General features: G+C 38.2%; 1 protein-coding gene across 2 annotated transcripts in view; it reads right to left on the bottom strand.

Moving 5' to 3' along the window:
• ADCY2 (adenylate cyclase 2) overlaps positions 1-26,263 on the bottom strand; it is a 211,316-nt gene that overhangs the window by 55,794 nt on the left and 129,259 nt on the right. For both annotated transcript variants that reach the window (XM_032118264.1, XM_032118261.1), the window contains exons 5-13: positions 17,200-17,348; positions 16,001-16,112; positions 14,817-14,944; positions 9,841-9,999; positions 8,720-8,852; positions 8,214-8,390; positions 6,850-6,893; positions 4,447-4,527; positions 233-302 (exon numbers count right to left, since the gene is read on the bottom strand). In XM_032118264.1, the coding sequence (XP_031974155.1) occupies positions 233-302; positions 4,447-4,527; positions 6,850-6,893; positions 8,214-8,390; positions 8,720-8,852; positions 9,841-9,999; positions 14,817-14,944; positions 16,001-16,112; positions 17,200-17,348 (1,053 nt within the window). The remainder of the gene's footprint in view (positions 1-232; positions 303-4,446; positions 4,528-6,849; positions 6,894-8,213; positions 8,391-8,719; positions 8,853-9,840; positions 10,000-14,816; positions 14,945-16,000; positions 16,113-17,199; positions 17,349-26,263) is intronic.

The raw sequence follows: 26,263 nt of genomic DNA on the forward strand, positions 1-26,263 counted from the left end.
ATAAATTCATGAATTTATACAGCCAGTTGTGGTCCAACCTTCCTCTTACTTCCCTGAAGGACAGCATAGCTGTTCAGCCATCAACTGCCCTATGCTAATGAGAAAGCAGAAAGAAGGAGCTTCCCAGTCTTCCTGATGAAGTTGTGTCAGTATGAAGAAATACACTTGAGGTCCACAGGGCCATAAAACAATGCAAAGGCCTGACTTATTGAACTTAATTAAAAGAACTTACTTCTTTTTCCAGAGTCTTATTATAAAAAAGAAGTGATATCCTTTGAATGTCTTCAGATTTAAGCCACTGCCTAGAAGAGAGAAGGAATATTATCACTGACACAGGAATAAAGTAGTCCTGTCCTTTTATATTACTGAAATGCAGCAAAATAAGAAAATCAGCTGGGATAAAGCAAGTTCGTGTGTATTGCAGTGTATATGGTGAATTTCATTTACAGTAAAAGTGGAGACTACAAATGCCCTCTCCTTTTTGACTCTTAACTGCTAAAGTACACTTAAAAAAAAGCTCAGATGAACAATTGTTTTTCTGTTGATCATTCCTAAGGAGAATCAAGGGAGAGATTTATATGATGTAATTCTAACAGTGATATTCCACTCATGTCCAAAATACTGTAGTATATCCAGCAGACAGAAGTGAACCTGAGACAAAACCAGTCCTTCAACAAGGGACCTTTAGGAAGGGCACTGTTACAATATGCAGGAGTGGTGGGTAGGCAAGTTAAACTTCACAAACTTCCTATTGCAAACAAAAATGTAACAAACATTATTAAAAGCAGTGGAGGGATTTTGTCTTTGAACTGTATGGGTCTCTTGACCACAGCCCTGTACTACAGAGGTAGATTTTGATCTTTTTGCTGATTATAAAACCTTCTTCCCTGCTATGAGAAATAGCATAAATATTTGCATTGAAATGACAAATCTATTTTAAACTAAGTGAATCTTGACAAAAGCTTGACATAGCTTTTACAATATGAAAGACTACATTTATTTTAATGGACGCTCTTCAATGGAAATAATAATAAATAATATCTTTAATGGAAAAGATATAGAATATTTTAATGTCAAGAGAGTTTGGCTGCTTGTACCTCAAGGGCGCAGCGCAAATTTGAAAACAAAATATTAATTAAGCAGACTAGTTCTATGGACATGCAGTATTTGAGCTTGAACAATAGTAGCAGGGCCTGAGATATTTTTTCCAACATTTCCAGCAATAACTTTAAATTAGGCTCTAAACTAGTAGTGTAGCTAATGCCTTCTAAATAAAAGGGAATGTCTCAACTGACAGTCTGTAATGCAAATAAGTAGCAGCAGTGAACCACAGTGGAACATATCCTAAATTAAAGTCCTGGAGAACAAGAGTGGACAGAGTGGAGTATAAGCTATTAGCTTTAATTTGTGAAATAGAAAATATTTGTTTCCTTGCCTGGGAGATTGTCCCTCTTCCTGTGCAATCAGCTGCATTAAAAAAGGGTCTGTAAACATAGTCAGTTCTTGGAATGCTTAATTCAGAAATATATTTCCCAGTTTGCTCTGCAATGGTTTCCATCTATGTCTGATCATAGTTAGGATTCTGAGGAGAAAGGGAACTGGAAGGCTGGTGTACATATAGCACTATTTTGTTTGGGTTCAGCTGTAATCTACTGGAGAAAACACTCAGTTTGCAGAACATTTTTGGTAAACTGTGAAAATGAAAATGCAAATCTTTTTCCATTTAGTTACAAAAATTAAACAAGAAGTAACCCTCTTCCCCAAATAGGTAACTAATTTCCTGTTTTTTCTTATGGCATCTGACAGGGGAATTGATTTAATTACCATCAGCACACTGCTAAAAAGTTCTGTCTGCAGATCTACTCCCAAGGGCCTAATTTGGTTACACACTTGATGGCATGTGAAGTCAATAGTGCCATTTCGAGCACGTGCTGCCTCATACTCCGCATTACAAGCTCACGTTGTCAGAAGCTATCAGTTCTTCTTTAAAGTTCAGAAAAAAGCTATGCTGGTTTTAGGTAGCAGGTGCTGAGAGGTCTGAGATGAGGGAAAGAGTACAAGACAAACAAATGGAAGTGGAGACTGAGTACAAAAGAGGGAGCACAAAGTCACGTACCTCTGGCAGAGACATAAGGGCTAAAAATTTCTACCTTCAGCCTCACCCCCTGATGAGTCTGAGAATTGCCAGAGTATTTGCAAGTATCTGAGGACATGTCTCCTGGGAAGCTAGGTACCAAAGTTTGGCTTAAATTCTTTTGCAATTCCAGGAACAACTCAGACAGACATCTGAATTCTGCCTGTATCCACAGAGGTGTGTGGTTTCATAGGGCTTGTACTGCTTGCCAATGGACAGCGAGGAATTATGCACAGAACACAGCAGTCCCCGTGACTTAAAGGAAAAAAGAGCAAAGGGAGCGTGTCCTTTCAACATAGCAACCTGCTCACCAAAGACCAACTGGCTTTACTTTAGCCCCCTCTGTAGGTACATATTTAGCTAGCAGATCGCCATCCCTCCATCTCATGCCCTACACCAAGGCTTGGGATGGCATAGCTAGGGCTGCTCATCCCCAGCCTGTGCAGGACAGGCCCTTTGAGCCAGCAGTGCTTTGTTCAAGATACAGGGAAAAGAAACACATGGGAAAGTGTGATGTTACACCCTACTGGCTAAGGCAGAGAAGCTCTTTGTTCCTCACTCACTCTCACAATAATATTTTTTAACTTTTCTTCATTCAGTCACAGACCTATTTGCCATACAATCCAAACTTTGCACTTAAAAACATTTAGAAATGCCAGTTTTCTCATAGATTTTCTTAAAAGTTTGCTCCTTGATTCACAAAAGCAAAAGCTTTAGTTTCATAACCACTCATTTGCTCTAGCTGATAATGTTATTTTCATTTTACAGATGAAGAGTTGAGGCACAAAAATGTGCACAATAATAAAGAAAACAAAAATGTGATTCGTTTTGTGTCCTAAATATAGGAAATGCTTTATTTAATTGTTCTGTGTGCTTAGCCTTCACAGAGTTAAAATATTATTGAATTACCTGGATGTTTGAGGAATCAACACTTTTGACAACTTATTCCTGAGAATTAATCAGTTGAATCATAGCTTTTAAGAGATTCATTCAGCTAATCAATACAGAGCTAGGTAGAGAATCTAGTTTAGGAAGGTGACATTCTGCCTTTCTGATCCATAAGATAATTCATCTTTCTGCAATTTCCCACGTAATTCACAAAATGCACCGAAACTTTTTCAAAAACCTTTTTTATCCCTAAGTTTCTCTGAATTCTAGGTAATAATTAGATAAGACAGGGTTTCTGTGGGATAAAACAACATACAGTATGGTCACACCAGTATTTTAATGCGCTTATACAGATGCTTTACTTTTGACATCAAAACATCATTTTTAAAATCCATTTATCAGAGCAAGCATACCTAAAGACACGTAAAAACTGACAAAAACTGACTTTATATATCTGTTTTAGTGAAGTCCAGTATAATCAAAAGGCTTTGCCTATCACACGACCTACCCTATTTCACTGTATTCTTTCTATGACCTGTAACTATCAACACTTTTCTAAAATTACTGAAAAACATTTTCCTAAATCCAGGTACCATTTAATAGGACTAAAAGGTGAACAAAACCCAAAATGTGACATATGAACATTAAATAATTAGGTGTAATACTCAGGTAATTAAGATTCTGAGTAACAGAAGCAGCGGGGGAAACATGTAATTAATCACAATTATTGTCCACATTTTTGAAGGGCAATTCCCTTGTTTCATCAGAGAAATATAAGAAGCTTCAACACTTATTTTGGACTGGTACTGATTTCTTTCTCAGCCTTATCTATTCACAGATAAGGAAACAGAAAACATAATACTGCCTCCAGCTCTTCCTAGGACACAGAAAAAAAAAATACATGGCAGGTTGTCTCACCCAGCAATTCCAACATGCTATCAAGATTAGCCTTCTCTAAGAAATCAACCAACTGAGAGACATTAAACTGTGGTTTTAGGGAAAGTTTCTAATTCTGAGGAATTGTTTCTGTGACAATTGAGAAGCATCAATTTTCACATAATTCTGACTCCCGAGCCAGTTATTTCTTGTGTCTTACTTCTCTGCCCTCAGGTAAGATAAATCTGTAGTGCTACAGCCTTGATTCTACAGACACAAACAGTTACAGAGCAAACTCCCTTTGCCAGAAGATCAAGACAAGTCAATGCCTCTGTCACACCATGATTCACAGGCACTGTCTTATCTCATATAGTAGAAAATGCTACTTTACAGCCTATCTTCAAAATGTGCAGGGCCAGTATTAGTGACACCTTTACTGGTTTCAGACTTGGTGTGCCTGTGGCAGCAAAAAATACTAAACAGTGCCCTCTGTTGCAGATTTATGTCAAAGTTGGCATGGTCAGAGAGAACAAAGGATAAAGCCCTACTTTTGGGCATTGATTCCATCAATGGCTTGGATCATCCTCTCATTCAGCTCCTCCTCAAACCTTCTCTTCTGGGATTTTGTTCTGAAACGACAAATATGGGAAGTTACTTCAAAAACAACAGCTGTCATAAACTTTTGAGTTTATCACAAATTTTTAACATTTATACTGCAATAGCAACTATAGGCATCAGGCACAATGACCCTTGTAAGAAGCCGTTAAAAACCACCGTAAGCTACAGTCTCACACACAAACACACACACTCACAAATCTAGAGCTTAGCTCTTAGGGAGCACTTAAATAAAACACAAGAAAATATCTCATAAAAAACCAAGAGAGCTCAAGAAATTCTGGTCTAAGGGAAGTCTTCCACAGTGTTATAAATTCATGAAAAAGAATGGGAATATGCTCAAATTCATAAAGCATTCCTGTTTCTTGCAGTTATTTTTTAAAAACCTTGTCAAAATTGTATGATGAGCACACAATGTATTAGTGCACTGGTCATAACAGGTATTCTCTACCAAAATCCTGCTAACTCTTCTTTTCTTGGAAATACTTTATTATTTTTAGTAAGACAACTGAGCACTGTCTGAAATTAGTTTCAGGCATACATCATGTTTCTCTATTTATGAGCCTTGTAACTCATCTGCAATAAAAAAAGCTTCTTTACTTTTGCCTGGACTCAGCATGAACCCAACAGAGGATCATCAGAATGGGATTATCGTTGCTAACATAAATTGCTGCAAACATTATCAATCCTTTCAGTAGTTGTGCTTTCCTTCAGGATGACTTATCTCCAATATTGACAGATGATGTCTGTATTTGAAAACTTAAATCCAATGTTAACTTAAAACCAATGTTTTTTAAGAAGTCATCAGTCAGGTCTGAAATTTGACTCTTTGCTCACCAAGATATTCTTAAGCTACAAATTGAACCCTGTCAAAGGTAACATGGATTTTCCTCAACATCAAGATTTTGGGTTATTTCCCCAAAACTGATAACCTGTTGCAGGTTTCAAATTAATACAGAAATTGTATTAGTGTACTTACAGGAACTTTCAAAACCTCAACTGATTTCATGCCTACTCAATGCTATTGAATTTAGGTAAAAAAGTGCTTATAACTTGTTTTTCACAAGAAATCAATCACAGAAACAATCTACCTAGACAGATGAGGAGACATTGTCCAACCCCAGTTAATCCTCTTGGCAGATCCTCAACAATGTAAGACTGTCGTGTAATGCATAAGAGCTGACACTTAACAGAAGCCTACAGTCAGGCTTCAAACCCTACATTTTCATATTCTAATAAAATACTGATTTTCAAAGTGCTTATGATCATTTCAGCTCTCTCATGTGAGAATGATTAACTAGGTTATCTAGAATCCTATTTACATGTCTGTCTCACTATGGACATTAGACGCCAGCAACGGAAGAAATTCCTTCCATAATATGGTATCAAGACACATTTTTGTACCTTCTGAATCTGTTCTGGAGCGGAGTTTAGAAACACAAAAGCAAGACCACAATCTTCAAGAACTGCATTATTTCCAAATGCCACAGTCCAATGATCTTTCACTGCCTGACCGAAATTCTTTGGACATACTGTCCAAATGTAAATGTGCAGTTTTAGAATTAGACTCTTTTTATTAATAGCATGCATGTTCAGTCAAAACTTGTTCATCTTCTGGAACTTAGCAATATTTTAGGTAATTGCATAGTAACCAGAGACAATAAAAACACAAATTTTTAAGAGGTTCATTCAAATGACTTTACAGTATTTATGATATCATTATCTGGCCCTAGTCATTGAGGTACCAAGCAGGAGCATGAAAATTTAAAGCTACTGTGATCTTGTAAACATTTTGTGTAGCAGGAGCACTAGAAAAGACCGCAAAACACCTTTTGAATATCTATTACTGCAAACATATAAAAGACTTTAAAATAATAAACACAACAACAAAATGAAATTTAAAAAAATAAACACAGCAACACAAATACAAAGCAATTAAACAAATATACAAAATGTCTCTTTTGGTACACATTATTATCTGTTGTAAGAAAAATTAACAGCCCTTTCCATCTTCCCTTTTCTTACCCCTCTCTGGCATGCCTCCCAATTTTCCTTATATAATTTTCTTCCCACTAGCAGAGTACATGGTTTGTAGTGGGTGACCAACATACCAATTCAGAATAAAGCTATTTGTTATCAGGAAGTGAATTTTCAATTCATAAGCAACATGTTTGCCAAATCTGTTTCCATAGTCCTTCTTTATGTAAGAGGTATCAGCACTTACATAAAAAAAACAGTCTGCATGAGAAATGGCCCTCACTATTTGACAGCATACCAATGTATATTTATTTATATGGACTTTCTATGAATAACTGATTTTTTTAAGATTGATTTACCTCTCTCTGCAACGCTGAAAATGATATTGCCCCATGGGAACATCCTAAAAAACAAACAAACAAACAAAAAGACCCCTATTAATTACAATAGACCTTAGTAATATTAAGTAGCTTTTAAAATAGTGTTGAAAACAGGGTCAAGTAAGGAGAAAAGTTTCCAGTGTAAATACTTTTAGCATTCAATTAAATCTGTCTAAAAGAAAAATCCAGCCAAAAGTGGAAGATGGAGTGACCTGGAATAAAACTCATCTGTCAGTATAAACACAGGGTGAATTAATACAACAATCTGAATCCAAGAGTGTTTTGCTTTACAACAAAGACTTCAATGCCACCACTGTTTGGATGTAGCCCAAACTCTTGCCATCTTCAGCAAAAACCAGTCTTAAGTGTTTTTGAAAAAAACAGACCTCAGTGGCCAAATACAGACAATGGTCATTGTTTTCTAATTAATAGCAACAGCAGCCATCACAGCCACATTTATTTTGTGATTAATAGTGATGACTGGGTACTTCCTGTAATGAACCTGTCACAGTCCACATTCTGATGCACTATGTTTATTGAACAAGAATATGTCTCATCTATACAGGAACAAAACTGAATGCTAATGTTCTATCAGAATTCACCTCTATGCATTCACTTTTCAGAAGTAGAAGATAATGGAATGTATAAGACGTAGATTGACAGCATCTTACTGACAGCAGTAAAACAGTGTTAGTAAAATTAAAAAGAAATTTGTTCAGTGTAAAAGATGCAACATTGCACTATAGTACTCTAAAACTCAGGCCTCCAACCACAGCTAATGACTTGTAGGTGCACCTTCAAAAGGTAGATGTTACAATGAGTACGGATTTGGTTCCTGGATTACTTTGAATAAAGTCCACTCCAAGTAGCACAGGGATTATTCTAACTTCACAGCCTTCGCTCCAGGTTTGGCCATGCTCCAAATGGAGAATGTAGCTAAACAGTCAATAAATCTCTAGGAATTTCTCTGTATTAAAGGATTTCCTTCCTAAAGGTGTTGCATTCTGCCTTTATGGTCAAAATATCTTTCCACAAGATGAACAGCAGCCATTGTACATGCTGTGACTTGGGGGTGTCTGAGCTCAGAGCATCAAATATGTATTTTAGGAGGTATGCTGGACTCCTTATAATTCAGAGATGCACTTACAGAAGAACATGGCTTCTTACAAGCTAATCCAAAACTCACATTCCAATGTAAAAGCTTCCAGCAACTTCACTGGGTTTATGCCCTGTACAACTGCATGTATCTTCTTCTACCAGAAATAACCAGGTATTTAGCAGTGAGCAGCTTTTTCCTTTCAAATATTGCTATATTGTACAAAATGACATAAGTAGGCCCCTACTGTTGTGCTTATCTTGCCGTTTTCAGTGGTCATGCTGTCCCTGTGATGCAAGTGTGCAAATGGCTTGGCTGCTCCCCAGGATTCCAGGTACCGGGTCATGCGGACAGAAGCTCTCATTTTGGCTCCATCGAGAGTATGCCGAGGCCGAATGTGGTGCTGAGGGCTTCGCTTCTCTCCCTGGTTGACAGAGGACAAAAGGTGATATCAGCCTTTGTGTTCATGACCTTTTGAAGCAGCAGTGCATCATCTGGCACCACAGATCTCCATGATTAGGGACGTATAAAGGGAGAGGTGCTAAGAACCCGCAATTCTTAATGATATTGCTGGGAAATATCAGAGACTTATTTCTGAAGAGCGGGAAACATTTGCACTGCAAACATTATATATTTGTAGGCAACAATAATAGCTCTGATCAATATCTTCTTGTAGTGAATTATTCAATAAAGAGATTAGTGGTCCTGCTCAAAATCAAGTATGACTGGCCACAAAATAAAAGTACTACTAACCTTAGGATTGATTACAAAGTAAGTCTTAACATTATGCTCTTTCAGATATGGGTCCCTCACATCTCCATCCCCATCTTCCACTTTGTAAGCTCCATTCAAATGGGCCAAGGTGACTGAGGTGATGTGAACACGGCTGAAATTATATTTTAAAAGAATGACAAAGTCACAAATACTGATCAAAAGCAAAATTTGAACCTGATCAACATTTTTTACCTGCTTTCGCATATAACGTTTTTATGCTGATCACTTTATTCCAGATTTTAGAAGCTGTGGTGGCCTGTGGGCCTGTGGTACAAGGGACAAAGAGAGTCCACTGGTGAGACAGTCCCTAGTACCAAAGGTTCCTCCCTAGGTTAGGGTGACAGAAAAGGCTTCCCCCAGGATGCTCTGTTCTGCTATGTTAACGTACCCCAGTTCTGCTTCCCTGGCTGGCCCATTGGCTTCCCAACTCCTTATTACTTTCCATGTCCCTGCCCTAGAAGGTTCTCCACTCGCTGTTCCCCCCATTGGCCCTTGCCCCATTGCCACTCCCTCAGAGTTTCCCATTGGCTCCCATAGCCTAGCCTTGCCTGTGTACTGCCCCTGTGCCCACAGACCATTGGTCCCTGATGCTCCCTCTGCTCCCACATATAAACCTGGACCCTCCACTGTTCTTTGTCTTCATCCCTGGAACCCTTCATGCGTGTGGCTGCAATAAGTCTCTCCTGTGGAACCCCATACGAAGACCCTTCCTGCATCTTTGCTGTCGACCCATTTTATGGAGCTATCCATGTGTGTGTGCGCGTGTACGCGTGTGTGGTGGTCCTGCCAAGCGGCTTCGCCTTGGACACGCTTTCAGAAGGTCGCGGCTCCTCACCATCCAGCACCGCAAACCTGGAGCACGATAAGAAGTTCTAATGGGCATAAATCTAAAAGTTTCCATCCACAAAAAAAAAAAAAGCTCCTTAAATCACAGGAAATACTGAGTGCCCCAGTTTTGTTTTTTTTTTTTCCCTCAAGACAGCACCTAAGAATGTGTTGGGGCATCTCCATGAAGGCTGATGGCTTAAGACGTGGTGCCTATGCATTTCTCCATGGCTGAAAAGTTGGTGTGTCCAAAGGTTAACAGAGAAGACTCTTACCCTGGGACTCCTCCAGCTTCCATGTGATTGGCCAGGGTAACATCATGGGACCACACATCGTACTGCCACTTCTGCAGCCCAATAACACCGCAGAGCACATTCCCAGAGTGCACTCCTACACGCATGTTAATATCAACTCCAGTCGCATCTCTCACTTTCCTGCGGTTGAGAATAAAACCTCTGTTAATGTATATAATAAGCCCTTTGTTTTCTTTTAATTTACCAGTCAAATTATGTGGATGGCACACCTGCGGAAGTGCTCAAGGCCAGGTTGGATGGGGCTTAGAGCAACCTGCTCTAGTAGGAGGTGTCCCTGCCCATGGCAAGGGAGTTGGAACTAGATGGTCTTTCAGATCCATTCCAATCCAAAACATTCTATCATTCTATGATTCTATGAAAGAAGCATTAACAACAGTAATAACATTTACTTCTTTTTAGCATTGCCACCATTCTTTTAATGCTATGATTATATATTACCTCTCCTATTATCTTTATTTGCAACAATTTGTAAAAATATTAATTCTCAAGTCTGTGTCTGAAGTTCCTTCTTTTATGTTCATCTGAAATTATTTGGGAGGGCTGAGATGAATAGAGGAAACGTTTTTAGTCTCAGAGTAGAACCTAAGGACTGTTTTTGTTCTACAGGCAGCTTTTGGAGGTCTGGAACTACTGTTACACACCCTTCTATCTAAAGACCCTAATGTTTCATCAGAGACCTTCTCATATCTGTCATATCTGAGAGGAAGGATGAAAAACCCAGCACCTCAGGCTATTCCACAGGCTGGGGCTTGTACACTCTTTGGGGATATGGGCTCAGTGCCTTTCAGGCTGTGGAGAACACAGGCTCAACAGCCTTCCACATGCTTAGTGAATGCTGCACCCACTCGAACATTATGGAGCGATTGAAAGGCTACCCTCATCGTGCAGACCACATCTAAACCTTCGACTTTTCCAGTGACAAAGTATCTGTTCACCCCATCCCAAATCTCAGAAGGGCCCGACACATAAGATAGGCATTTATCTTTGCAGAAGCAGCTCTTCTGAATCACAGGGGTGACTGAGGTCAAACAACCAGGAGGACATTTCCAGACATATGTCATATGCATACCCTATGTAGAGAGTAATAAAACTAATTCAGTTATCTATGGGCTTATACAGCCCTAAGAAATGGGAAGATCATAACTTAACTGGATTTACTTATTTAAACCCCAATTCATGTGGACCCAAACCTAGCCAGTAATAAGGAACATGCACATACACTTGGAGAAATTCGGGGTGTTAATGGAAGAAAAAACGGCAGCCTAAGGAACTCAAATGGCTCCTGTATATGAGTTGGGTGTATAGTTCTAGCAACATCTTTGATCTCAGTGATGACAATTATCAGCTCTGTACCTTCTGAATTATTGAATTAAGGTGGCAGGTTTCTCTTTTTTTTTTTTTAAAGGGAACATAGAACACAACAGGCTTAATTTGATATGGTAAATCCTACATTTAAGCAGGAGTTCTCATGTGGTTTTTTTCTGGGAAATGAAAGTAACAGGAGCATGACTGAAAGTATTTTAATTCCGTCTGTCTCTCTCAAGTGTTTATTGGTATTTCTTTTCACATTGCCATTTTACACTGCTCTTGTGTAGCTGACACACTTGAAAATGAACTGCCTGTAAATGATCTTTGTAAGCAGTTGGCAAATGCCAAACACCACTTTGCTCCGCACAAGGGATACGACAAAAGCTTAGCACTTTGGAAAAAAGTGTTTTACAAAACTGGGCAAAATGTGGAACATTTATCCTCTAGGAGTGCTTGTCAAAGGACTGCCCTTTCATATTCTGCAGAGCAGGCAGAATAAAGTCTGCTTCGTAATAAGCTCTCAGGAGTTAACCAGGGGAGCAAGCAGAATTGGACCACAACTGAATCTTTTCTTCTGTCTCACAAATTAAAGAAACCATGGAAGACATTAAATTAGCAGTGTAACTCTGGACCAAATTAGGGTTTACTAATTCTTCTATCCTGTACTCCTTGAACAATCGCTATGACAATGCAGGCACTGAATGCATTCAAGAATGTAGGCTATCACATCCCCAGAGGACGCTTGCCTTACCTACAGAAGTATATCTGAAACTTCCCAACTTTATTTCATTTTCTGCTCCCCCTGTGTCTCTGGTTTCCCTCAGCACAGCACAGTCTGTGTGCCCAGCCTGGATGGGCAGTCAAAATATTCATAAAGACTGTATTTTTCTTATTGCAACGTGAAATTTGAGTTTGTAAGGATTCTACATTTTTCAGAGGCATGGTTAGCTTGCAGGTAATTCTAGCAACTTTACTCCACACAAGCAAGAGTTCAGGTCATTAGGAAAGCATCTACACGCTTTACCTGAGCTTTATTCTTCTATAATTCTCGACTAAGGTATCTAAGACTTACCTAGCCCTGTCTTACACACTTTAACACATTGAGTGAGCCTTAGGCATTTAGTCCCCTGCAAACTGCCACCTTTAACAGCATAGTTTCCTTTTGGATCAGACCCGCAGGAATGAAATCATACCTAAAAGAATTCTTCTATTTTGTATCTAACATTCAAAATGGTGTAACCATCTTATATCCAACAGTTTCTTTCACTTTCCTCTGAAATTGAGTTTGTTTCATGCTACCAAATCAAAGGAAGTCTTTGAGAACGTGTGACTGAGAAACATCCAAATAAGGAAGTCACCAGGCAGACAAGGGGGTAGACTTCGAGCTGAGTGGAAACATCTCATATATTCACACACAAACATATTTTGCCTTAACAGATAAGCTCTGGCCTTAAAGCACCCAGTTAAGGTGGCCAGCTCTCAACATCACAAGCAGCACTGGCATTTATGCCTTGATAAAGTGAGCATCCCACTCCTGGGCAAGCAGGCTGCAGACTATAAGAAACATTGGATTTGTTCCAACGTGGAACAGAGAAGCAAAGCAATTAATCAATGGGACTACAATCCATGTTTGAATGGAACAATCCATAGCATAGTGAAGCTGAATTGCTCAAAATGGAGCTACACATCATTAAGTAAGAAGACTGAATAAGACTTTGTAGTACAGATCACCTGGCAATTTGGCAGAATTCCTCCTTTTTTGCTTCCAGGAGAACTGGAACTGAAACCATATTCCGGTGGTAAAATCTCTATGGAACTACCAATATAAACAGCAAACCACTCTATTTCAGTAGCTTATGGACCGAGGGGGCAGTTTGCACCTCAGTGACTGAATAGAACAATAATTTCTATCTGACAAAAAAGGTATTTCAGATAGAGCAAGTCAAATATATTGAGTGACACACTTCCAATTGCAAGAGTATTACTACTTCTCATTTTACAGGGCACAGAAATATGTCAGGAGATGCTTCCATATAAAGATGCAACAATCACACAACAAAATATGGAGCTGATTAATAATCAGCAATTTTCATTCACCTGCAGGCTGCGACACTTGACATAATACTTTGAAAGGCTTTGAAAACACAGGGTACAGATTCCTCCCTTCTTCTGTAAACAGGCTGTGGTAATCAGGCATCTGTCTATGGGAGCACTGTGGTTTCTGACTACAGTAATAAAGTCAGATCAGAATATGCTTTACAACTAACATGTAATTTTCTAGTCTGTAAGGCTGCTCTTACCAAGAACCTGATTGTACAGCATTAACAATGAATATACTTGATAGCAGCTTGAGCAGAAAGTTATTTCAGAGAAAATTGGAAGTTCTGAAGTGTGAGAACTGACAGATTGCTCTCTGAGCTCAAGTAAAACATTGCATTATGATGTGTGATATACTTTGGTTCTCTGTGAAGGGCACTTTATGGCTCAAGCTTAGTGTTGTTTTTCCACCACTCCGTAACCTCCTATACTTTTTTCTCTAAGTAACAAAGAACAGGTTGATCAGAAACTCCATGCAAATACTTTTAACTCACATTTCTCACACAGCACACAGATGTTTTGAAATGTAAACCAGAAAGCTCTCATTTTCACTCAAAGGCTGGGGAAAAAATCCCAACATTTTTAAGCCAACCAAACCAAGCAGCCCCCAAGGGGGGGCAGAACTTTGGGACTAACACCCTTTTACCAGCTGCTCTACAGAAGGGATGGTAGCTTTAGATCCTAGTATGCTAGAGAAGCAAATGGTTTAATTGTGGTTTAATTGTGATACTGTTCTAGTATATCTAAGTGAAAAAGAGAAACATCCTGTGAAAGCAACTAAAATGCAACCATATCTGTAGACTCTAATGTTTGGCAAGGAGAAGTACTCCAAGTACCCTTTAAAAAATAGGTTTCTTTGGACACTGTGTAAGGTACAACCATAGGTGGATGAAGAACCAACATTTTAGAGAATGCAGCAACCTGATTCCTGTACTGAGATCAGTTTTACAAAAGATTGCTAAAGCAAGGAGATCAAAATACTGGTTTCCAAAAATACTACCCCTTTTCCATGAACACATAAAAGGGAAAAGAACCAAATTTGCTTTAATCAACCTACCCATACAGTAATTACCCTGGATTGAATCAGAAGACCAGATAACTAAAAGCCAAAACCCTCTTGTGACTGCAATTACGCACATATGAGGGTAGCACCTAAGGATTAGAAGAATAATTTTGTACGGCTACTTCATTAATCATTAACACAGTTCAACACAACTATTCATTTCATGATGATGTGCACACCACACATACACCTCACAAGGATGGGCCAATTCCTTACTTTGCTACATGGCCAGTGGTTAATGTGACCTAGACAAAAACATAAAAATTGGAACTTACACTTATAGAAGAGCACACCAAGTTTTAAAATCAAAGTTCAGCTGGTTAGAAAAAAACAAATCACACAAAGGACTCCCAAATATCCAGACCTCCACATGATACATATTTTTGCCAAGTATAGCTCACCTAGATATACTATAATTTTAGTGAAAGGAAACTGGGTTTTAAGGGTTTTTTTAAAGTTTGATACTTACTTAATGGCTTCACACATGTCCAGTCCCATTTTCACACAATTCTTGGCATGATTTTGAAGAGATATAGGTAGTCCAGAAACACAGTAATAGCAGTCACCTAAGATTTTAATTCTCATACATTCATTTTCCTGGAGGAAAAAAAAAGCAAGGTGAGATGGTCACTTTTAACTTGAAGTACATAAATGACGGGTTGCTGTTACAAAGACTGACTTAAATGATAAAAGCAAAGTCATTCTACTTAAGTTTGTTTCAGTAGAGAAGAGCTTGCTACAACAGAAATGCTGGGAGAGCTTTGTATGGTTGATCCCTCCACCCATTATGGTCCTTAATGGGCAAAAGCAGAAGCAATTTCACTGCAAAACATGTATGTGCAGCATTGCTCACACCTGAGAATAAAGAACTGAATGAAATTATCGTGTCCTCAATCCATATAAAGCCTTTTTGTTTGAAATATGAAATCAAAAGATGTAGTTTTCCACATTTACATCTCTGAAAATGTACTATGGAATGCTTCCAGAAGCTAGCAATCATAACAGTATTTCTATATTTTATACTCTAAGGCCATGTAAAGATTTTTGTTTTTTAAAAAACAATACTGGGCAATAGTTTCTGAACTAATAAAAACACAGAAAACTTTTATCTGTTCTGAGGTTTCTGATTTCACCTTCACACATGAAATTTGGTTTAATTTTTATAAAAATAACACCTAAATAAGCAGAAGAAAAATTTCTGATTGTATTTGATTCTTTTCTTGAGTAATCAAGAGGCTGTGGTTAGTAATTAAAATTGGTTTGATCATTATTGTCTCTCTTCTCCTTCAGTCTCATAAATGCTTTTTCTGAGATTGGAAAACTGACTAACACTTTTCTATCTTGAGTTTCTTAATCCTTGTTATTGCAAAAAATCTATTTAAAGAACTGTTCATCTGCCATTAAGCTTTATTGGACTCCATGAGCTGTCTCTATTGGTCCTATTAGAGAGCTATCTTGGGTTTCACAGACTGTCACACTGGCAGAAATGCACTGCTGCACTCAGACCAGAGCCAGATCTTTTTCTTCACACGTTTTAAATCCAATCTTCCTGCCAAAGTCTCAGAAATGCTGCACAAAGGCCCCAAGAAGAAAAAACTATTTTAAAGATGACTCCCTTATTCAAACTAACAGTAGCAGCCCATAGCCACCCACCTTGGCAATCTGATCAAACTTGCCAAACAGCTCGTTTAACATGTGCACCAGCTCCCCGGGCGAGCAGTCACTGGCCAGGCGAGTGAATCCCACGATATCAGCGTACAAGATGCTGCAATAGAAACAAACAGAATCTTGGTCACAGCTTCCTTCTGCAGGACTCAGATCCATCAATCAACAGCAAAACCTGAAAGTAAGCATTCTGGACTTCACAGGGGTATGTCCATACCCAAATCAGCCACTAGTAAATGTAGAGCAATAAATATGACTACATTTATAGGGAAACCTATATTTACTTTTATGGATGTTGTGTTTATAGGCAATATATACCTATATTTATCTTTATAGGTGTTGTGTTTATAGGTAATATATACCTATATTTATAAGTATTAACTTCTCAGTTTACATACCTTTATAGGCATACCTATATTTATAGGTGTTTATAAACATTTTATACCTGAATTTGTTACGGTATTAAAAAAATAGAAATATTTTTGCAAGTCACAAATCAGCAAAATAATGGCAATATAAGAGTTTCAAAGAGTGTGCTCACAAGAGAACATGAGTTTCCTCAAAAGTACTGCAAAACTTTTAGTAAAGTGGTTTCTAAGAATATCATTCAAACTAACTTGTCTCATCAAAAAATAAACAAACAAACAACTAATCAAAACAGGAAAAAAAAAACTTGTAAAGAAGAAAGAATGTTTAAAATAAAAGGTGATCTATTTTTCCAGCTACTAGAAAATTTTAATTAATAAATAATTACAGCTGTCAGCAGAATATTTTATCCCAGGTACTATGTAAAATACATATGTGATACAGCTGCCTCTGTTTACATGATATAAATCCTGAGAAATTGTTCCAGTCAAGAAAATTGCAAAATTGGAATCATACCACTGACGTGAATTACAATTTGACTAGTATACATGGAAGCAGGATTTGGTACTTCAACACAAAAAATGAAGATGCTATGAAAAAAAGCCTATTGTGTGGCTTTTTCTCAACAACTCCTTTGTATTATAACCTTTGGGGCTCTTCTGGAATGTAGCATTGTCAGCATTTGATCAAATTAAGGGATGCTACATATTAAGTTAATGAAAAGAATATTTAAAAAATTATTTTCTTAATTGCTCCCTTAACACTTTCTTTCAATTTCTTTTGTCTGAATGCTGTTGATACATTTTATTACAGTACAATACCTTACATTGGTGTGCCTTTTGACATACAAATTGTGGAAGTTATTGGTGTTTTCCAGCTGGCCTGCCTTCGGACCTTGTAACCTCTGAATGATCTCTGCTTTCATTTCCATGGCAATGTGAGCAGGCAGTAAAGAAAGTAGAAGACGCTCCTAAAATTTAAAATGAAATGTCCACAGTTTCTTTATGGAGAATAAAGTTAGTACGGCATCAATACTGTGCAAGGCACACACTATTGCCAATACTACAGAACATTTTGAGGAGGCTTGCACTGAGGCCTGGTATGAACTCCAAAGTCAATCAGTTCCTTGAAGAGTGTGACAGAGATATACACACATTTCCAAGTAATACCTGCCTTCTTCAAGGTTTTGTGTATATTAGAAAAAGGTTAAGCCAAGCTTAACATTTGATGAAGTCATGTACAGGAATCTATTCAATATCCGAGTAGGATGCAGCAAATGAAACGAGTTGTAAGGCCAGTCCAGAGAACTTTCAGGGAAATGCTGTCTGATTCAGGCAAGAATAAGATACATCTTTTTATTTTAATGTATTTAAATGCTCTACCATAATTTTAGAAGTTAGACTGAAATTAAAAGATAAAATACAGACACAGAACATACTGAAACTGATGAACTTTTGCAAAGCATTTTGATAGGTACTCTCCCCTTCAATATGGCATTTGACAAAATATTTTTTTTTTAATTAACCTAAAAGCATATTGAATATTAAAAAACCCCAAACCCTAGATATTTTTCCTCATCATTTGGTATTAGGGTCTTCCTCTTCATTTGATATTATGGTCATATTATGGATATGAGCGTCTCTCTGACGCTTTCATTTTGCCCATTTTACCTGTGACAGCTTTGCACCGAGTTCCTACTTCTCTGGAAAACAGAACAAGAACTCTGCAAAAAAAAGTCCTTCTTGCTTTATCATACTCCATCTTGAAACTGAGAAAGGATTTCCTGTTTTCTCATAGGCAGACAGGAGAGACTCCTTCTGGCTAAGGATAAAAACCAGTAGCCTGAACCAGTGAGGAGGGGGGAGGCATCTGAAAACGCCCTTGACAGAACCAGAGAGAGAAACAGCTACACCAGAAAAGATGATGACCCCAAAATGTGCATGATCCTCAAGTGTTACTCAGAATAATGCATTTTCTTTGATTCACAAGAGTATTTTTGCAGACTTTGCAGTTCTGTTCACGAAGGCACCAGAAGAAGTGTAGCCATTAATCCAATCCTCTGCCTGGGATAATTACTCCTGTTCAGGTCTGATGACCTTGAGTAGAGCATGGCAATAACAGGGCTATAGACTCTTCTAATATTTGCAGCTACCTTGGCTATCTATCTCTGTCAAGTATAATGAAAAATTCACATTCCTCATAGCATTTGTGCACTTGCAAGCATAGCATTCAATTACATGAGGCCCTGTGAAACTGATCTTGCACATACTTGGCAAAAAATCTTCTATTTCAGTGAATCAAGACAGAATCTTGCTTTGCTGCTAATTAATATTGAACTAATAATTTATTTCTTAAATGCAAGATTAATTTAGTATGTTTAGGCACTTGAGCAGGTTCACATCCAAGAGACCGATGTATTTTCACTGGTTATGTTCAATGGCAATGTTTCACTTCCACTGCTCCTTGGTGGAGGTATTTTGCTAACTTATAAATAATATCTGCACAACTAATTGATTTTTTTCATAACAAAATCCTACTCTTCCAAGTTGCTCTTTATCTAACAGTACAGGATTGTTCAGACTTGTTAATAACTATAATTACACAGTTAATGAAGAGGTGAGTGCTCTTAGCTACAATTTTACATCACCATACTCCTTTTGTACCAGGGATAGTAAATTCAAGCTGGTTCACTATCTTCCTGTGACTGTTACGATTCCAGACACACAGTGACGCAGGCACTCAACATCCAGGTTACTGCTTACATCTTTGAAACTCAGAGAGGCTGGCAAAAGGTCATAAAGCAACAAATGTTTTCAAGGAAGCAAGCAAAAAAAAAACCAAGAGAAAAGGTTTTCATGGAAAGCAGCATGAAGTCAACTACAAGCTAAAGAATCGTATGAGGCAAAGGAAAAGAGAATGCCCTCAGTTTGTAGGGGACATCAGGAGAGATGGACTATTTCCCCTTCTTTTTCTCTTCAGGCCATCCCACTATTCCATTCTGCTTAAATAGCCTGGTGAAGCTGTTCACCACACCAGAATTCCCTCCAAAGAATGTTTTCTTTCCTCCATTTCCACCGTACTAAAGAGAAGGTTGCAACCAGAGGCTGCATTAGGGAAATGCAATTGGTGAAGCACACTGCAGAACACCTTGCCATGCCCAGCTGCACATACAGCCTTCAGACACCCTGCAAGCATTCACACTTCAATCCTGAAGTTATCCCTATTGTGATAGATGATGTGGACTGTTAGTTTTAATTTCTTTCACTAAAAGATAGTTGTGAAAGAAGGTGAATCTCAGCTACTTATGAACACTGTGGCTGGGCTGGTCAGCTAAAGATCCTAAGAAATGCAAAGCACATAAGAACACCTCCTTCTTCCTGTTTTGTCATTGCTGTTGGCTCAAAAGAGAGGAGTGGAAGGATCAAAACCACTTACTGATCAGCTTGTGGTGCCTGATGTTGTGCATTGAAATTCCTGCAGACTGGAACAATGCAAGGAACACCACAAATCAAGACTGCTGCTTATGCTGGCTTTATATTTGGTAATACATTCCATTCTGTACTGTTCTCTCAAAAAGACAGAAAATCTACCCATCAAAAACTAGGTGAACTGAGATACAAGACACTGACTTTTACACAAAAATCTTCCTTATCCGTAGTAACTAGAGAAGCCACTCTCAGAGCTACAGTCTGTAAGAAAAAAGCTGAAGTAATTCTGAATGCAGGTCAAGAGGTACCATTTGAAAGACTTCAGACTGAAAATAAGAATACCTGCTTCAGGTGAAACTTCTGTGCTATGACAATAGTGAAAATCTCTTCACAAATGTCCTTCCCTAGAATATTAACAACATGACCTTAGCAGCTTATACAGGGGATTTACACACACAAGACTGTTTCCTGACTGTTCGTGTTCCCTGGGACTATGCTTTCCTCTCAGTCACTTCTAGCTGATACCTCTCAAGTCCTAGGGCTAAAAGATGGAGCCCACGATCTATACTGAACACAAAATTAAAGTCCCTTTCAATACTATAGGGTTAAGTACTTCTCTCTTCTCCACCTGGACCCCACTAGGAGGATAGCAAGTAGACATCCTCCCTGGGTTTTCTCGCTGAAGTTTTTCTGTGGTATTTATCAAACTGTTATTTGAGTTCCTGTTCACTCAATCTCTCACATCCAAGTCCCTGAATCATACAGATTACTTCAGCAGTGATTCTCAGTTACACATTACTCCTCTAAGCTGTATAAACTCTAGTAGCTGACTTAGCTAGAGTAAGTTAGCATAGCTCAGTTAAAGAACATAGCACTGTGTTGTTTTCGGCAAGGCGGCAATTGCGCTTGAGTATCTTGCACAGTATCATGCTGTTGTTATGCAGCAAACAAGCAAAATATCCAAATACTAGGTACAGGACATTTTCTAAAGTGCATGTTTCACAAATCAACCTCTTCTTGGCCTGAGGCAATAATGCTTTATTTATTTGCTCATTCCTGTTTTATTATGTGAACTACCAACACTGATTCACTCATTTGTACAAGATTAAACCACTATCAACTCTTTACTGTAGCATAAAGCTAAGAATTTATGGATTTAAAGGCCAAATATTCTTCCATCTAGTCTGATCTCTTGAATAATATAGGCAACAGAATATCATTAAGGAGAAACAAAGGTAGTCTGATAGGACTCACTATATTAAAATCAACTTTCTGCCTTGCTGTCAGTGGAGAGAAACTGTCCTTCAAGGCATTTCACAGAATCTAATGCTGAAATTCTGAGGTAGCAATACTCTCTCTCTCTCTGTTGTCTAGGGAGGGAACTGCTGGTCCAAATTTTGGTCTTACTGGAAGAAATGTCCATCTTTGTTGTTAAGCTTCTTCTGATATCCAACAAGTCTGCAGAAAAACTATATATTTGTAGATCAGTAAAGGACTATAGGAATATTTTTGGCCCTACAATCGCATATAGGGATATTTTTGTCCCTTTCAATGTTATTTAGGGCACTGAATATTGAATTCTGCTTTTCTGTGGGTTGGATTTTGTTTTCAGATTCCTGTGGCATATATCTAATCATCTATTTAGCAAGTTTGACAAACAAGGTCAGTAACTCAGCAGTAAGAGCTCAAGGAGCAATTAGCCTACGCATGCATCCTGCTTCACTACAAAGTTTGCAAATAAACACAAATAACATCAAATTTTCAGCTTCCCTTGAAATATATAAAGAAATAACTCACAAGAAATGAATTTTGTGATTCCTGACCACAAAATGATCAAATAGCCAAGAAGCTGACCAAGATTATCGTCAATTATAGTACTGTTTTCCCAGATCTCATGATCATTCTCTAAAATACACCTACAAGAATAAATAGTTGTAAATTGTTTTTTCTTAAAGCTAACTTGGACTCCTAACTGTGAGGGAAGACGACTTCTTAAAATTATTTGCTATTATCTCCTTAAATTTAGCCTATGTTAATAACCTCCATCAACCTCATTACTTGTGCTGAGGCCAATAAATTGATTTTACTCATACACACCACAAAAGGTATTCAATCTTGGCTGCAGAGACATCAAGAAGTGGACAATTCACCAGCTTCTAGTGGTTAATCTGCTGAACTGTTAAAAACTGTTAAAAATGTGTTCTGTATTTCTTACTTTGAAGTTTTGGCCTGGTTACATCTTTCTCAGCTCAAGATTAATGTCCCTATTCTTATTCCTGTAAACACAGATAACTGTCTTTTTGATGAGGTAAATAGACTTAGGTCCAAAAACCTCCTTCTCCTAAGTGTTTTCTACACTCTCTTCTCAAAACTCTCAACAACCTTCAAGCATTTTCAAGGGTTTCTTGACACAAATCCTAACATTTTGCTCCAGTAAACACAGACACACACATATTTATTTCCCACAATATGTCCATGACTTACTCTGTGCAACCTTCTGCTGTAACATACCCAGAGTTCCTGGTCTGCTGTTCCATGTCTCCTACTTTCTCCAAAATATTATACAAAGTTGCAACCTTAAAATATCCTAGGTGTGGCCCATACTCTTTTAGAATTATGTCTCTTCAGAAATTTATTAAAAATTCTCTTGATTGTTTATAAAGTATTCCATATTACAGTATTTATTATCAGACCAGTATTTACATTTTCTGCAAAAGTTATTGTCTAGGAATGTCCTCACATACCTCTTAGATAATTAATAAAAATACAGAATAGCATAAACAATGAGACGTGATTCTTGCAGAACATGATACACATGCCAACTCATAGAAGACCTCCAGTGATAACTTCCAGTTACTCTACTTAGAAACCATTAGACTGTGCTCTTTTGGTGGGAAGTGTCAGTATTTTTATGCTGAGCATCACTGCATCAAATACCTTACTGAAATCTTTTGATTTTGGAAAGTTACTTAACCCAAACCTGTTCCCACTAAACACTGAAACACATTTTCATATGACTCGATTTCCTACCAAGTTTTTGAGTGCATCACTCTATTTCTTTCCAAATACAAAACTATTACAGCAGAACCTTTTATTTCATACTGATTGTTTAAACTCTTTCCATCTAGTGGCAACCCTTCCTTGGTTATGATGGCTTTTTTCCTGGAATACTTCCAAAATGCTGTTATTGGCCTTGACAAAACCAGACAAGGATCAAAGATTTTTTGTGACATGTAGAAGTCTCCCAACATATCACAACTTTTGTCACATTGAAGCATTTTTTAATACATCTAATTGCTGCTTTTGCTTTCACTCATGGCTAGCCCAGGCTTTATGACACAGATAATGTCTTTCCTGATGACAGAACTATGAACTCTCATCTGTTCTCATCTGTTCTCCTAAATGGCCCCCCATTGCTAACAACATTAATTTCTAATTTTTTTTTCCACATGGAAAATGAGTTTTTCCCCAACCTCCCCACTGTAGGATTTTTTGTTTTCATGACCCTTTGGGTGAAATTTCAAGTGTGGCAATGCCAGGAGCCACAATATCAACACCAGAAAATCAACACACACACAAGGGAAATGAAAGCACCATCCTCTCATTCCTCACTAGTTCCTCAGCCATGAAATGCAAATACCCTCGTGAAGTTATTCTGCAGAAGACAAGCAGTGGTTGTCCAGAGGCTGCTCCTGGGAGAATGGGAGCCCCAAGTGAGGGCTGCCAGTGTTCAAACCCAAGGTGGCTGCTGAGGTCACCAGCTCAGATGGCAACGAGATGTGTCCACCCAGGTGCTGGGACTGGACCAGGGCCAGGGCAAGGCCCACTGTGGTGCCAGACAGGGATCAGCCCCCGCGGTGCTGCCTCGGAGCCTCTGCCTGGGAAAGAGAAGCTGCCCTCCCTACTCTGTCCCTGAGCTCCAGCCATGCATCCAGAAAGGGGCCAGTTGTCTTCAAATAAATTTGCAATGGCTAAACATCAGTGGTGTGACTTGCTCACTGCACAAGAGCAGTAAAGCCAACGCAGGCTTTCAGCTGAAGTACAGGCAAGGGTTTGCAGGCTAAATACGCAGTGTTGTGCACCCTCAGTGTGCCCAGCTCATTTGCTGTGGAGTAGCTCTGGGAAGTAGCTCTAGCTGCTGTGTCACCAGTTACCTCCACATCCAAAAAATACTAAACCAAAGCACTGCCACTGTTTCAGTGTAGGGGACTGAAAGCTCATTTAAATTCACAGGCTTACCACGTATTTGGCAAAGACAAATTCCTTCACAGAACCTAGGGGATGCTTAATGTTGATGCATAGATTACAGTTTGCATATGCAGGCTGTTTATGACTAATTTGGCAAACAATGTTCACTACACCTTCAGAAAACATGCCTATCCTGCGCCTGTTCAAGTGACAAGTCACCAAACAGCACAACAATAGAGTAAAAGGGAACATACCAACATACACAGCCAGAGCTGCTTAATTAACAGAGAATTTCAAGGTTTATTTATGTCTGATCCTGTTAATTCTTGCTTTAAGTTTTATATATATCAAGAACTGATGAACAGACAGAAGCAGCATTTTGCAAAGAATCAGTTTGATGACAGTAACATGTTTATTAATATATCAGTCTTTAATAATGGTGAAGTATTACAGTGCTAGCAATCTGGCAATTGCTCAATACTGTTCTTTTAAACAACAAACCCTTTAACTCCAGTACAACTCACTTCATATTTTGATGAGAGGAATTTTGTTATTTTTTCAATAGAAATAAGGAAAACCAAACCATCTCTCTTTTTACATATTTTCCTTCTTCCAAACCATCTATGAGACATGTCAGGGAAGATATTCAAGAGTACTGCTTAGAAGGTATCTATACAGCCATTTTTCAAAGACAGACATTTCCTGTTCGTCTGTCCAGTTTAGAGCCAAACCTTGTGGCTGAAAGCATCAAATCCAAAACAAAACCAAAAGTATTTCTAAGGCACAGCATTGCATTTAAGTTGGAAGACCACGTCTGAAGCACACTGACAGCATCACGACCTCCATGCTCTTCTAAATAGCTCGAAACTGGTTGTTCTTACCTCTGACATTGCCTCCAGTGTTTTAGCCATCTGTTTACAGAATGCTTAACATGTAAGAATGGATTTCTTTCTGTATTTCACTGGTGATCTGCTAATATTTTACTGGATACTCTACAGATATCACACATTTCAGTGATAAAATGTTACTCACCACACAGAATAAGGATCAAAACCAAGAATCAGTCATCTAGCTGCACTTGTCAGGAGCTCATAAACCCTTAAAAGTGGGTCAGACAGAGCAGTGAGAAGCAGGGCCAGACAGAAATAGAAATGAATCAAAACAGTCAATCTCTGTATTAGCTTAGTCAAGAGCAGAAGTATCTAAACAGAGGTTTGGCCCATACAACAGCCAGTTTAAATAGAGATAAAAGTTTAGTCAAGTAGAAGCTAATTCTAAGAGTTTATTTCACCCATAAATTAATGAAAAGTGAACCTACAGCAAGGATCTGTCCTACTTCTTGTGAAACAGTGATGATAAATTTTAATGTTGCAAGCTGTATATTTTAACACCTCTTTTCTGAGCACCACTATTCATTCAACAGCTCACTTCCCAGCCTTGAAGACAGAGGAGGCTGACTCACACTAGGTGGAAATCAAAGAACAGGCAGATGTCTGGAGGATATACGCTGTTACTGCATTCATAAAGCAGACCTTTTGTTTCCTTACAGTGGTCTAAATAAAAGGGAACAAGAATGGTTTTCATTATATTTCTATCTCAGCAATGACAGTTTCATGTAGAAATCTCCCAATTGCTCTTTAATGATTATATTCACCAGCTACTAAAGATAGAAAGTTTTCAATTAAAAAAATTGCTCCCCCTGAAAAATAAGCAAGATAAACACAGTTTTGAAAACCAATTCTCTTTATTTTGAGGAATCTGATCAAGGGAAAAAAGCAAGAACTTACTGTATGGCAGATATATGCTAAACTATTAATTAATACTCATTACTAGGTCTAACCACAAAACAAAATTTAGCATAAACCATAGCAAGGGTTAAAGCTTTCAGAATTGGTCTGGTTTTATTTTCTAAACATTTTCTGAATTTTATTCTATACATTTTATTTTCTAAACATTTTCCATGTCACTGTGTATACAATTTTGGAGGTGTTTTCTATGGTATGTTCCAGAGGTATTTACACATAATAAATTTGCAGACAAGGAACTCAGACTTAATTACAGATAGGCAGGAACTACCAGATCTTTGAGTGTGTTGTCATCTAGGGAAAGCCTGTCCCAGGAAGAAAGGTACTAAGTCTGTGTGTGCAATGCATGGAGAAAATTGGAATCATAAAAATGCAACTGAAAAAATTTAGATCCACAGGAGGAAGCCACACAAGTAGAAAATACTCAGAAGAGGGTGCTGCTTATGATTCTGTACAAAGAGCCA

Source organism: Corvus moneduloides, chromosome 1 (assembly GCF_009650955.1).
Source record: "Corvus moneduloides isolate bCorMon1 chromosome 1, bCorMon1.pri, whole genome shotgun sequence".
NCBI lineage: Eukaryota > Metazoa > Chordata > Aves > Passeriformes > Corvidae > Corvus > Corvus moneduloides.